The sequence below is a fragment of the Suricata suricatta genome, chromosome 12 (genome assembly GCF_006229205.1).
Source record: "Suricata suricatta isolate VVHF042 chromosome 12, meerkat_22Aug2017_6uvM2_HiC, whole genome shotgun sequence".
Taxonomy (NCBI): domain Eukaryota; kingdom Metazoa; phylum Chordata; class Mammalia; order Carnivora; family Herpestidae; genus Suricata; species Suricata suricatta.
In genome coordinates, this window is record NC_043711.1 from 4,660,157 (window position 1) to 4,674,972 (window position 14,816).

General features: G+C 47.7%; 1 protein-coding gene across 3 annotated transcripts in view; it reads left to right on the top strand.

The window, feature by feature from the left end:
• VAV1 (vav guanine nucleotide exchange factor 1) overlaps positions 1-14,027 on the top strand; it is a 44,883-nt gene extending 30,856 nt beyond the window's left edge. For 2 of the 3 annotated variants that reach the window (XM_029918333.1, XM_029918332.1), the window contains exons 22-27: positions 3,396-3,427; positions 6,596-6,712; positions 8,279-8,366; positions 10,201-10,315; positions 11,821-11,972; positions 13,723-14,027. In XM_029918333.1, the coding sequence (XP_029774193.1) occupies positions 3,396-3,427; positions 6,596-6,712; positions 8,279-8,366; positions 10,201-10,315; positions 11,821-11,972; positions 13,723-13,776 (558 nt within the window). In that variant the 3' untranslated portion in view covers positions 13,777-14,027. Of the gene's footprint in view, positions 1-3,395; positions 3,428-4,195; positions 5,115-6,595; positions 6,713-8,278; positions 8,367-10,200; positions 10,316-11,820; positions 11,973-13,722 lie in introns of those variants that run through there. The other variant, XM_029918334.1, reaches the window with a different exon arrangement.
• Positions 14,028-14,816: the final 789 nt, after the last annotated feature.

Genomic DNA, 14,816 nt, shown 5'->3' on the forward strand with positions numbered 1-14,816 from the left:
CTAGACCTCAATCGCAGCAATTTCTTCCTCGACACATCCCCAGAGGCCAGGGAATCAAGAACAAAAATGAACTACTGGGACCTCCTCAAGATATTTTATTTTAAAAATGCATATTATTTTTCCCTGAGACATTTAAAAGGAAGTTTACAGATATATTTTCCCTTCACTCTTAAATGCCTCCTAAGAACAAGAACCTTTGTTACATAACCATAGCATGATTTTAACAAACATGAACTTGACTCTTGACCTTGACATTATACTATGATTTAATCTGTAGTCCTTACTTAAATGTTGACAGTTTTTCCTACATTGTCTTTTAGAGATTGTTTTGTTTTGTGGCCTGGGGTCTTCCAGGTTTCTACCCCCATGGAGTTATGTATTTCCAACTTCTTTGTTCTGTTTATGTTTATTAGCAGATGTTAGGTTGAGGTGTCCCTTATTCCATCAATCAATCAACCTACTATTAGTCAGGCATCTGTGTATCGCATGATCATCTACGTATCTGTCTCTGTCTCTGTGTATCCGTCAATCATTTATGTTTCAATCTACATACCTATCTATGTGATTCTATGTAGGTAGGTATCTAACTACCAATCAATCAGGTAGTATGCATGTATGTATCTCAGGAAATGCCCATGGATTCTTATTTCAAAATTGTCCCAGCTTTGGGACATTCTCTGAGCCGTTCCTTATTTTCTGACACAAACCCAGACTGACCTTGTACGTTCCATGCCTCAGTCTTGGAACCCATTGTTTTTCCAAGGAGCGCTGGTGCCTTCGGTGGGACATGGCATTCAGAAGCCAAGATCTGGGCATGTCTCCAATTTCTGCCTCCAGATGTGCTGCCTTCTGAAAGCCACGCCCGCCCTGGCCTCCTCCTCTCTCCTTACAATGAAGGCTCTGAGAAAAGAAAGAAAAAACAACAATTCCCTTTTCTACTCGAGGATTCCATCCTCCTGATCCCACGTATCTTACAAGATAGCTGCCGTTATATTTGTTTCCTGTGTGTCTGTCTGGAGTTTCTTAATGCAATACAAAAAGATACAAATAGCGATTTTCATTCCCCCCACGATTTACTCAGAAGGTTTAATATCATTTTATAGCCCCCACTTGCCCCTTAATATATCTTGGGATCTTTTCCTCTTGTGTGTAGGACATTTTGTTCTTTTTGTCCCCTTTAAAACAATTGAAGTGAAATTTGAAAAACATAGAATTAACCACTTTAAAGTGTACACTTCAGTGGTTAGTACATTTTGCAATCATTTCATTGACGTAAAATTCTCACAGAGGTACATCCGTAGGAACAGAAAATAGATTGGTGGCTCCCAGATATTGGAAGTGGGGGTCTTCGGGACTGACCGTTTAATGGGGGATGGATATGAGTTTTCTTTTGGGGTGATGTCTAGAACTAGATAGAAGTGATAGTTCCTTATTTCTTTCTATTACTATTTTTTTTAATTTTTTCTAAGTATATATAATATATTTTTTTGAGAAAGAGTGCAAGTCAGGGTGGGACAGAGAGAAAGGGAAAGAGAGAGAATCCCAAGCGGGCTCTACACTGCAGCACAGAGCCAGACGTGGGGCTCGAACCCACACACTGTGAGATCATGACTGAGCTGGAGTCCGCACTCAACTGACTGAACCTCCCCCTCCCCCGCCACCAGGGGCCCCGTATTGTTACTATTTTTCAAATTATGGTGAAACACCCATAACATAAAATTTACCATGTTAGGCATTTTTGAGTATACAGTTCAGTGCCATTCGGTATATTCATACTGTTGTACAATCACCACCATCAATTTCCGGAACTCTTCATCCTGCAAACCGGAAACACTAACGCCGTATCCGTTCCCCCATCCTGGCTCCGCCCATCCACTTTCTGTCTCTATGAATCTGACTCCTCTTAGGGACCTCAGAGGAGTGGCACTTGTCCTTTTGAGACCAGCTTTGGCACGGAGCATAATGTTTGCAAGGTTCACCCATATTGTAGCCAGTGTCTGAATGTCCTTCTTTAAGGCGAAATAATATCAGTTGTGTGTCCCTACCCCATCTTGTTTATCAGTTCATCTGTTGATGGACACGTAACCTTTTGGCGATCGTGGATAATGTTGCTATGAACATGGATGTGTAAATCTCTCTTTGAATCCCCATTTTTAATAATTTTGGGTAGATACGCGAAGAAGAATCACTGGGTCATATGGTAATTCTATTTTAGGGTTTGAGGAGCTACCATCTGTTTTCCTAGCAGCTGCACTATTTCATGTTTCTTCAAGTAATGTAATAAGGTTTCCAATTTCCCTATATCCTTCCCAACACTAGTTATTTTCTTTTTCCTTTCCTTTCCTTTCCTTTCCTTTCCTTTCCTTTCCTTTCCTTTCCTTTCCTTTCCTTTCCTTTCCTTTCCTTTCCTTTCCTTTCCTTTCCTTTCCTTCTTTCCTTTCCTTTCCTTTCCTCTTTTCTTTTCTTTGAGAGAGCGAGCACGAGTGGGGGAGAGGGGGAGAGAGAGAGAGAGAATCTCAAGCCGGCTTCACACTCAGCATGGGGCCCAGTGCAGTACTCGATCCCACAACCCTGGGATCATGACCTGAGCCAAAATCGAGTCGGATGCTCAAATAATTAAGCTGCCCAGATGCCCATATTTTTAATTTTTGAACAGCCACCGTCTGGCTTCCTTGGCGCTGTACCATTTCACGTTTCTGCCAGTAATGCAGTAAGGTTTCCAATTTTCCTATATCCTTCCCAACATTTGTTATATTTCTGTTTTCGTTTTGTTTTTGTTTTTACAATAGCTGTTCTAGTGTGGTGAACATGTATGTGTACTTCTACCTTCATTTAGACCAAGGGTTGGGCTTTCTGTAAATAGATAATGTAGATGTTCATTTTTGCAGGGCAGATGCTCTCTTTTGTGACTTCTCACCTCTGCCAAAGTAGTACAAAGGCAGCTTTTTGAGGGGCGCCTGGGTGGCTCAGTCAGTTAAGCGTCTGGCTTCAGCTCAGGTCATGATCTCATGGTTCGTGGGTTCGAGCCCCACATCGGGCTCTGTGCTGACAGCTCAGAGCATGGAGCCTGTTTCTGATTCTGTGTCTCCCTTTCTCTCTGACCCTCTCCCCTGCTCATGCTCTCTCTCTCTGCCTCTCATAAATAAATTTTTAAAAATTAAAAAAAATTAAAATGTAAAATCCATTGAGGGTCTCGCTCAAGAGTGGCCAGGCACCCCCTGAGTGAAGTGGACCAGTGTCTCCCATCAGACGCTGAGGCCGTGTCTCCAATGAGTAGCACGATGCCTGGCTGTAAAAGGCTCCATTAATGAAGGCAGAGGAGTGAGGGAGTGACCGGGGTCCCCTGAAGTCTGTCGCTAACCTGGGCCCCTAAGTCTCAGTCTCTGTGTCCCCAGGGGCCCCCTCAGGACCTGACTGTTCATCTCTGGTGAGTGGAACTCCCTTTCTTATTTTCAACCTGGGCCCTCTGCAGTGGGTTCCCCGGCTGGGCACGGAAGGGGCCTGCACACCAAATCTCTTACCCATTGTTTGAACTCTGGGCATTGACTGCTGCATTGAGCCCTGGGCCCAGGGCTGCTGAGGAGCCGGCAAACCAAAGCGGGTCCCTGATTTTGGGAGATGAGGGTCTCAGTGGGAGGAAAATGAGGGAGGTGATGTCAACAGCAGCTCCTTGCCCCTGTTTCTGAGCACCTGTTGCATGTAGAGCAGCAAGGGGTGGATGTGTAGGGTTACTTCTGGAGCCCACTGACAGCTGTTTCCCAGCTGTGTGGCCTTGGGGCAGTAACTCAACTTGTCTGTGCTTCAGCTTTCCTTTCTGGAAAATAGATTAATGGCAACATCTGCTTCATAAGGCTGTTATAAGGCTTTAACGGGCTACTAGGCTGTTACCTGTGAAGTGTTTAGTCCTGTACCTGGCACACAGCAAGCACTTTATTATCCATTATTCAATTAGCTCTGTTACTACTGTGGCCATCTTGTTAGGACGACCTTTCATCAATTCTAAAATGTACCTTTTTTTTTTTTTTTACGGTTTAACATCTCTGACATTGGAATGGCTCTTACAGTCAATGGAATGTCAGTCTTCTGCCTACTTTTCTGGGTGGTAATTTTTATTTCATAATGGCCACGAAAGAATGGGCATTTATGATCCCTGGCCTCCTAGATGGGGTGACCGGCCGCTGTCTCGGTGCTTTAGGGAGCCTGTTGAATTTTCATACCACCCCTCCGCCACAACTCTCCCCTTTGGGAAAAGAAGGAGGACACCAAGACCCAGAGAGGGGCAGCGCCTTGTTCAGTGTCACAGTGAGGACGGGCCGGGGACGGGACGGAGCCAACTCCAGGGCCTGACCGTGCTGCCCGCCATGCCTGAGGCACCCCAGCCGCGTTTGGTCAGAAACCTCCTCCGCGGAGGGTGGTTTGATCTTCCTTTTTTCAGGAGAGGAAATTAGGTCTCCGAGTGGCAAAATCCGTTCCCAAGGCCCCAGAGCAGCTGGGGTTCAGATCTGGTCTCTGCCCTCCCCCTGGGCTGTGGTCACCGGGCGTGGACCCTCACTTCAGGTGCAGAATTTGAAGAGGCGGCCAAACACTCAGGCAACGAGATCCCTGATGGTCCAGTGCAGCCTTTCACAGGATCAAAAGCAAGGCAGATGAAACCCATGATAAGCAAAATACCAAAATTGTAAATAAAGGCAGGATCTGGCCGTGCTGGGGTGGAAGGAGGTGACTCGGTGAACCCACGAGTGTGAATGGACTTTGTCATCTTTATTCAAAACCTTGACGTTTTGTTTAGCACGGATTTGTTTTTTGCATTCATTTGAAAAACTGAAGTGAAATCCACACGACAGACAATCAGCCATTTGAAGCGGCGTTTATATTAGTATTTATGTTTATATTACATATGTACATGCATATCTCATACACAGCCATATATCCCCTGAATTAATGTGTAGTATTTATGTGATATATTTACATTTGCAGCATAAGTATGTTCACATCCACATCTATAGATCATCTGTAACTACATGTAATCTATAATTAGTAAATAGTATGTCTTTATAGTTGTAATGTAATATATTCATATTTGTGTATCATCCATAATTGTATATTATCTATCATTAATATACATTATTTATGTTATGTATTTACATCCACAGCACAAATATATTTATACCCAGTGACATTTAGTACGTTCACAAGGTTGGGTGGCCACTGTCACTATAATTCTAGAACATTCCATCCCCCAGAGGCAACCCTGCCCCCGTGTATGGTCACCGCCTGCCTCCCTACCCCCGGCACCCACCTCCAACCCCTTCCTGTCCATGGATGCGCCTCTTCTGGACGTTTCACACACACCGGACCACACACTGCGTGGCCTTTTGCCTCTGGTTCTCTTCTCTGAGCATCCTGTGTTCGGGACCCATCCACGGGGCAGCGCACGCCAGCGCCTTGCTCCCTTTCTGGCTGTTTTTGGCAGTCATTTTGGTGTTTAGAAGAAGTATTGCATCAAAATACCCCTTACTTCATTTGCTAGCATTTATCTTGCTGGTGGAGTATTCTGGCTCCCCCCTCACAGTTGGTACTGAGGCTAGTGTCTCACTCTCCTGACCCAGCTTCTATCCTGGTGGCCTCAGAGACGGGTGAATCGTGGGGACGTGGTAAACGTCTGTCCCAGGAACGCCAGGTTCCAGACTAGAGTCCGAGTTCTGTAATTCTCCCTCTCGGCTGCCTGCCGCACAATTCAGTTCCTTTCTGACACTGCCCCCTGGAGAGGACGGCAGACCCCACAGCCTCGGATCCGTTCCCAGGAGAGGGCCGGTCTCCAGTCCCACCAGCTGGCTGTAAACTGGAGGTGCCCACAGCCTGTCCCCGGTCTGGACAACGTGCTAACAAACTCCCAGGACGCAGCAGGACGGCTACTTAGAGATCACCAGTTCGTTACAAAAGGGCGTGTCAGGGCGCTACAGTTGCGGTCCCCTGCAAGGTCCTTCTAGTGGGACTGAGAACCAGATTGACAGGAGGCGGAGTGAGAGGGGAAGAGTCCATTGAGTTTTGTGTGTGCCGGGAAACCACAGACGCTGAAATCCCAAAACAGGCAGGCAGCGGAGGCTGTGTGTCCTTCTGAACCGAGGAGCAGGGGGCAGGGAAGGAGGGCACTTCTCTGGAAGATGAAGAAGAGATCTTGGGTACACATAGGCTTGCTGGGCCCCTCAGAAGCCGTGGGTCACAGAGGATTTGCTCAAACAGGACTTGCTAGGTTCCTCTGTGTCCACAGCATTTCAGACTCATGTACATGTCTGTGCTGACAGCTCTTTGCCCGAGCAGCTCCTCTGTCCTGAATTCTTTTGGGGCAGGGTTTATTTATTTATTTAATTTTTTTTTTTTTTTTTTTGGAGGGAGGGGAGAGGGTAAAGAGTTTTGATTGCTTTTTAACCCAAAATAGTCTTCACATCAAAGCGGCCCATTTTGAAGCAGCCTGCCCTGGGGCTGTCACCTTCTTAAAAACCACAGGGATGGGGTCCAGAGCGGCCTCAATATGGCGCCGCGGGGGCCCAGGCATGGGGGCTGGGTGGACCTCTCTCCCCGTGTGTCCCGACAGGTACGCTGGCCCCATGGAGCGCGCTGGGGCGGAAAGTATCCTCACCAACCGCTCGGACGGGACGTTCCTGGTGCGGCAGAGGGTGAAGGACTCCGCGGAATTTGCCATCAGCATTAAGTAACTCCCCCTACCTTACCCCTGTGATTTGGGCGCTGCAGGGAGGCGGCTGGGAGGAAAGGAATGTGCTGTCCTGACAGCCATCTCTCACTGAGCCCTGCGGCGTCCTGGGTGTTTTTATGCACCTTATTCCTTTTACTTGATGGACAGCCTATAAGAAAAAGACATGCCTTCCAGACAGGCTCCAAAAGGCATTTAGCCCATCCTAGCAAGAGGCAGAAATGCCACCTAGACCCAAGGCTCGAGGTCCCTTCACTCATGCCTTTCTGTTGTACACAGCTTCTCACTCACCGTGACTCGTTTCCTGGTCGGTTTTGTAATTTTGTCTTTTTTTTTTTTTAATTTATTTATTGAGGGGGGAGAGGGGCTGAGCAAGAGGGAGAGAGAGAAGCCCGAGCAGGCTCTGCACTGTCAGCACAGAGCCCAACGCAGGGCTCCGTCCTACGAACTGTGAGACCCTGACCTGAGCCGAAATCAAGAGTCAGATGATTAACCGACTGAGCCACCAGGGGGCCCTGAAATTTTGTCTTGTGATCTCAGGTGCGGCCTTCCCGGTGGGAATCTTGTGCTGCTTGGGTCTCTAGAGATTTTTCATTTGCTTCTTTTGGGATCACCAACAGGTGGATTTATTTTTAGGTTACTTTATTAGTTTCCCAGACTGTACATGTGGTTTAAGTTCAGACCCCAAAACCTGCAGGACAGGTGTGAGGTTCTGAGTTCTCAAGGGTGACTTTTCTGTGTTGAGTCTGAGACAGACCTTTCTTATTGGCCCCTGTGAGATGGGTGGTTTTTCTGGACGATGTAGCATTTGACGGTCCAGGGTTCTGGGGTGCGGGTGAGTCTCTCTGCTAACTCTCCACCTCCATGGACCCAGGAAACTCATCCCATGTCTCTGTGGGGTCATCAAGGCATAAGACACTTGGTGACCAAGATCAGCAAGCCCTATAGGGTAGCAGTTCATGCAATAAGCTTGGTTCTTAGTTTCAACTTCATTTCTGGCCCCTGGGAATTTCCCTTACTTTTTTGAAAGCTCAGCATTTTTCCCCCCTCATCATTTCTAGTTTTCTGTAGTCAGATTTTTGTTGTTGTTGTTGTTATCTAGTTTTCCTTGTTGGCAGATATGGATATCGCTTCCATGCCCTTACTGGTCTGGGCCGCCGTGTTGGTGGAAATGGGTCTCTTTTCCCATACTGTAGATTCTAGACCCTTCATCCTACGGGAAGGACGGATCTCATCCTCTCTGTTATAGAACGTGGCTTTCTTTATAAGATCTTGGTGACTTCTCAACAACCCCCTGAATCAGGGAAGGTGATTCCTATACACAGAGGAAGAAATTAAGACTGAGAGCAGCAGAGGCCACAGGGAAGGGATCCCGTTGGGGCAGCAGAAGAAGCTTCTTCAGTCTTTAGGCTTCAGTGGTCTCTCCCTTCCTGAAGTTGTCAAGACCGTGCCTTCCATGGTTGGGGGTGTGTAGCCTGAGGCTGAGGCCCAGCAGGGGAAAGATGTGCTTGGGTCCCCAGCCTCAGGGCCCAGTGACCACCTGGGCCTCTCTCTCACTGCTTCCAGGTATAATGTTGAGGTCAAACATATTAAAATCATGACAGCAGAAGGATTGTACCGGATTACAGAGAAGAAGGCTTTCCGGGGGCTTACGGTAAGGGCCAATCTACCCCAACCCCAGCCTCCCAGCATCTAGGGAGGGTGGGCCCCACCCCCACCCCACCCCCACCCCAGTTCCCACACTCAGAGAAGCCTCTCAAAGAACACTGTGGGACCACTGCTTTCAAGTCACCCCCCACATGACCCATGATGATGATGGTGATGGTGATGAAGAATAGTAATGAGCATTTACTGAGCACTTAGTGAGTGCCAGACATACTGTAGAAAGGATCCTGGTGAATCCCCTTAAGTTGCTGTGGGACATTCCATTTCACATGCAGGTGAACTGATGTTCAGTCCTTACCTTGTGTCACAGAAGAGCCTGGCTGTTGTTTCTAGGCTTAGCTTTGCCTCCTCTGTTTAATGGTCTTTTCACTGAGAATTCAAATGTGTGTCAAGTGTTTCTGCTTTTGTTTGGTGCCTTGTAATTCTGGGCAATCTTCTAGACATTTCAAGCCCATGGGTCTAAGATGCATGGGTCTTACCTGTGGTCTGTGGATCCTTGAGGAGCTTCGGACCCTCTGGAAGAACGTCTGGAGTTTTGCACACACCTGCATGTGTTTTTCTTGGAGGCGAGAGTCTCAGATTTCACTCGATCCTCAAATGCATCCTTGACTCCCTGAAAGGGTTAGGGACTGTTCATTTATTCCACAACTTTTTTTTCCTCCTCCAAACTTGTTTCTGAAAATATTTCTCCTCATTTTTTATTTATGAAAAATTTCCAAAAAGTTACTGGAAGAGTGTGATGAACATCTGTGCATCTTTCATGTAGATTTATGAATTAATATTAGTATTAATATTAATTAGAGGTCTTAATATTCTACCTCTTTTGTGCCCTCTCTGTGAATCCCTCTCTACCCCTGCACATAGTTATTCTGTCGTGTATAAGAGTAATTTGCAGGTGTCAAGACCCTTCATCCAAAAATACTTTAGCTTGAATATCCATAAGGGCCAAGACATTCTTGTACCTCATCACCGGATCATTATCATACCCAGGAAGTTGAGCATTGATGCAAAATTATCATGTAAATACAGTCCATTTTCCAAACTCCCTGATTGCCCCAAATATATGTTTTATAGTTATTTTTTCCTCCAGGATATGATCAAGAATCACACATTGCATTTAGTTTATATCTCCTTTAGTCTTTTTTCATTTGTAATAGTTTGCTCTTTCTAAAATCTCTTTTTTTTTTCCCACTTTCATAATACTGGTGTTTTTGGACTCTAGGACTGCAAACCATGAGACGTTTTGTTTTGTCTTAGCTACTGCACTCTACGGCCCCTCCCCCTAGAGGACTCTAGTCTAGATCCACCCTTTTCCAGATGTGGGACCCTGGACAAGGAACTTGGCTTCTCTGTGACTCAGTTTCTTTATTTTTAAAATGGAGGAATCATGAATGTATTCACCTTTCATGGTTATTAGGACGTTCTGATGATGTGTGATGGCACACTGACCAGCACATAGTAGGTGTTCAATAAACAGAATTGATTCTTATTATTATAATAATTAATTACAAAAATAAGACTCTTGACACCCTCAGGGGGGTTGACGTTGGTGAGCTGGTGATCAGGCAAGTTGGTTATTTGGTAAATTTATTATGAAGTGGATTGGCCATTAAGAGAGCCGGCTTTAGGCCATGTGATCTCTTCCCCTTAAAACGGTCCTGGTTGGCCAGGAAGGGAATGAGCTTCCCATCATGGGCAACAGTCCAGGAGTCACTTGCCAGGGAGGCCAGAAGGGGGAGGAGTTTTCTGTACCTCCTTCCAGCCCTGGCCCCTCATGGGCTGGCCCACTGGCAGGCAGGACATCCTTCCCACTGTCCTTCCAGGAGCTGGTGGAGTTTTACCAGCAGAATTCCCTGAAGGACTGCTTCAAGTCACTGGACACCACCTTGCAGTTCCCCTTCAAGGAGCCTGAGAAGAGAGCCATCAGCAAACCACCAGGTAGATGTCTCCAGCTGGGGGCCTGCAGCCCCTGCTTCTCCCTGGGGTAGAGGGCAAGTTGGGGGTGCTATGGACATGCCCGTGGGCATGCAGAGGTCAGATCTGTTCAACAGAGGGAACTCCTTCTCACACTAGTCTGTCCCTTTGCTCTTGAGTGGTTTGCATGTTCACTTGCTTGGGTGGGAAGGTGGGAGGAGCTTACTTGTATTTGGGAAGATGAAGACACTAGGAACCACTAGAGTCCTCACTTGCACTTTTAAGTCTATGTTGTTGTATCTAGAACCTTTTCCCACAAACAGGCAGGAGCTTTAGCACACTCTTCCCTCTCCTTGGCCTCTCTCACCCATGGGTTCATTGACATTATCTGGGATGTTGGATACAGTTTGCTATGAATTAAAATAATTATGACATATGTTTCAGGAATTCTTTCTTAACGATTGCATTTGACTTCTCAAATACAATATCAAGAATTATTTGGTCTGCATCTGTATTTCTTGTTTTCCACATTTTCCTTTATTTTTTAAAATTCCTTACTCTGATTCACATTTCATTTTGCGGGAGTGCATCCTGAAGTACATTTTCCAGAAAAGACACAAGGTTGTCTACACAGGCAGGGCTGGTGCAGCTTTGGGATTCTTATACATCCAGAATTTTTTTAAAAGAGAGATTTAAAAGTGAATTATTGTTAAAATGTGATATTTTTGAAAAAGCAGCATCAACCTAACATCAGGACTCCAATCCTTATTGCAGGATCCACATCACCCAATGAAATAAATGTTTGTGTCTGTCTATACATCGCTGATTTGCCCTGATGTCTATGTGGATCTCAACACATTTGCCGAAATGCTATAAATTAATTTTATATTCTACAATGTTGCTTAATATTTTACTTTGAATAATTTTCTGTGTCTTACCCCTTCCTGTTTAACTTTCTTTAAAAATTTTTTAAAAAATATTTATTTATTTTTGAGAGAGGAAGAAAGACAGAGTGTGAGTAAAGGAGGGGCAGAGAGAGAAGGAGGTATAGAATCGGAAGCAGGCTCAAGGCTCTGAGCTGTCAGCACAGAGCGTGACGTGGGGCTTGAACTCACAAACTGTTAGATCTAACAGTTCATGACCTGAGCTAAAGTCAGATGCTTAACTGACTGAGCCACCCAGGCATCGCTTAACTTTCTTTTATTCCTCCTCTTTTCCTACCCTTGGTTCTCTCTAGGATAATTAATATTAATAGCCTAAAATGAATTTTTCCATATCTTTCCTCTGTTTCTCTCATTATAAATATAGAGAAATCATTAAAAATGTATAAGTGGAATTCTTTTCTAAATTTGGATATTGTTGGGCTGGAAAGATGATTCCAGAAGTACAAGTGTGTCCCCTCAGAGCACAGGGCACCTAATCCTCTGCACAAAGAAGCATCCTGGAGTTACCTTCCTGAGAGCAGACCATCCCTAGATGGTGTGGTATCTGCCCAGGCCCTTTGCCCACCTCTGCTCTCCCCCACACAGCCGGAAGCACCAAGTACTTTGGCACAGCCAAAGCACGCTATGACTTCTGTGCCCGGGACCGGTCAGAGCTGTCCCTCAAGGAAGGGGACATCATCAAGATCATTACCAAGAAGGGGCAGCAAGGCTGGTGGCGAGGGGAGATCTACGGCCGGGTGAGTTGGGGGTGAAGTTGGCAGCCTGGGAACAGGCATGGGGTGACCAGGCCACAGTGCAGGTGTACTGGGAGTGGAGCGGGGGGGGGGGGCTCATGTGGAGGTCCTCCCTGGTCAGAGGGGAGGAAAGGACAGACAGAGGTCATTCGTTTACACAACTTGCATGTATTTGCTGAGCACCTACTATGTGTTGGGCATTCTTCTGGGTGCCAAGGAGACAAAAATGAGTGCAGTACAGGCACTGCCCTCATGAAACTCAGAGTCTAAAGAAGACGGTAGACTTGTGATCGAGCAGGTACAACGCTGAGTGGTCAGGATTGAGATGGGGAATCAGGGCAGGATAGGAGCAGGTTGGAGGCACTTCTGATAAGCCAAGGTTTCCCCTGAGGGACGAGTAAGGTGAGCCAGGTGAGACGGTCATACAGGGGTGGTGGGAAGTCTTCCAGGCAGAGAGACCAGCATGTGCAAAGGCCCTGGGGTGAGAGAGTAGTTGGCACGTTTTGGGGACATGCAGGGAGGGATTTTTGTCTATCTTGTTACCTACAGTGTCACCAGTGCCTGGAATGGTGCCTGGCACATAAATACTGAATTCAGGAAGAGGCATAATTGGAACTGACCACTTTTGCCTTTTGTGCTGTTTTTGCTTGATTTCAGACTGCCAGGAAGGGCCTCTAACAAACAGACACGTTTGTTGGACCTGGCTCTTATATTTGTCTCACAAAGGCAGAGTCTTCTTTACTTTACCCATGAATTAATTCCTAGTCTCTACAATACTGTCTCGTTTGTAAGGGTTTCTCAGGACACTGGTCAGGAGCTCCTGTTTTACCAGGGGGGAGCATGCATGAAAACACAGCCTGGATAATGGCTTAGCTGAGCATTTTGTTGTTGTTGTTGTTGTTGTTGTTGTTGTTGTTGTTGTTAAGAATTGTGGAAGGTAAGTTTAGTGGGCAGCGGAGGACAATTGGGGTTTGAGAGAGCCTTTTGGGGGTACATGGGAAAGTCTGGGTTGTAATGAATTCATCCGTCATTCCATCCATCCACCCATCCATCCACCCACCTATCCACCCATCCATCCACCCACCCATTTATCCACCCATCCATCCATCTATCCACACATCCATTTATCCACCCACCCATTTATCCATCCATCCATCCATCCATCCATCCATCCATCCATCCATCCATCCACCCAACCATCCATCCATCCATCCACCCATCTACCCATCCATCTATCCATCCACCCATCCACCCATCCATCCATCCACTCATCTACCCATCTATGTACCCAGACAGCTATCCGTCCTTTTAAGAAATATTTATGAAGCATCTCCTGTGTGCCAGGAACTATTCTAGGCTCTTGGGAATTTAATGAATAAAACAGACAGGGATGCCTGCCCTTGAGGAGCCTGTGGTGGTGGGGTGTGGGGACAGACAACAAGCTCATAAATAAGTAACATATATAATCACGTGCTATGGAGAAGAATAAAGCAGAGGATGGGGATAAGGAGTGGTGAGGTAGGTGGCGTTTCCGATTTCAAATGGGGTGGTCGGGAAGGCCTCCTGAATGAGGTGACGTATGATAGAGAACTCTCTAGAAGGCGGCGGGGTGGGGGGAGGGTCGGCCATGTGTGCCTCTGGGGGACGTACTTTCTGAGGTTGGGGTGCGGCAGGTCCGAAGGTCCTGCGGTGCGGTGCGGAGCAGCGGGGGCCGTGCAGGGGCGCTTCTGACCTCTCCCCGCTGTCTTTCCAGGTGGGCTGGTTCCCCTCCAACTATGTGGAGGAGGATTACTCTGAATACTGCTGACTTTGGCGCACCGGCCAAGAGGAGAGGCTCCAGGCTCCGAGCCCAGGACGAGCCGGCGGCGGGGCCAGGGGCCCGTGACGGGTCCCAGCGGGCTGAGCCTCTGGGACGGACGGTGGAGGGCGCGCGTCCAGCTGGCAGAGCTCCCGGGGCGGTGATCTGCCAGGGTTAATTTATAACACATCGACTTCCCCTTGGGCCCCTCGAGAAGGCGGGGCTCAAGGCAAAGGCTTTTAATAAATTGGTGGAAGGAAGGCCTGCTGTCGTTCAGGATGACCTGGGTGGGGGGAGGTTGGGGGAGGGCGTGGAGGCACCGACGAGAGCCCCCCCCCCAGCCCCTGCCCCCCAGCGTCGTCACCTTGCTGTGCCCTTTAAAATAAGACCCGGGGAGGGAAACAGGACCCCTCCATGAGACACTCCCAGATTCCAGATCACAAAAGCTGTGACTCTGCTTTGGGTTTTCCCCCGTGCTAGACGTTCTCTACTCTCCGATTCTGCTAAGAGGTGGAGACCTCGTGTTAGTTTCCCCCGAGGGCCTTCGGCACCGGGGTGTTGGGGAGACAGCCAGTACTTGGGGGCTCCCTGTCACACGGCCACTTCAGAAAGAGGTCTGACCGCTTGTGCTTCGCCTTTGCTTCCTCTATGGCATCTGTGCCCCTCTTGGCACGTGCAGGATACCTGGCTGTTTGTCCCGAAATGCTGAGTGCACCCCCCGTGCCTCTTGGCTCACCTGCAACAGCCCTGGCTCCTGCCCTGGTGTCGTTATTAATCACGACCCTTTCCATTCTTCAAAGCGTCCTGGTTTGGGTGATGCACCACACGGTCACTGTCTCAGGTTGGGCTTTTCCAGAAGCAGAGCCTGAGACAAGGGTTTGGGTGCACCACGCGAGTCTGAGAGGTGATTCCAGGACACAGCCAGAAGGGAGCGAGAGGGGAGAAGGGAAGAGGAAGGAGGCAGCACAGGGAGCCCCAGGAGCAGGTGACAAGGGTGGGCAGGGGGGGCTCATCCTACTGGGGACCCCGGAGGTCTGCATAGAACATGC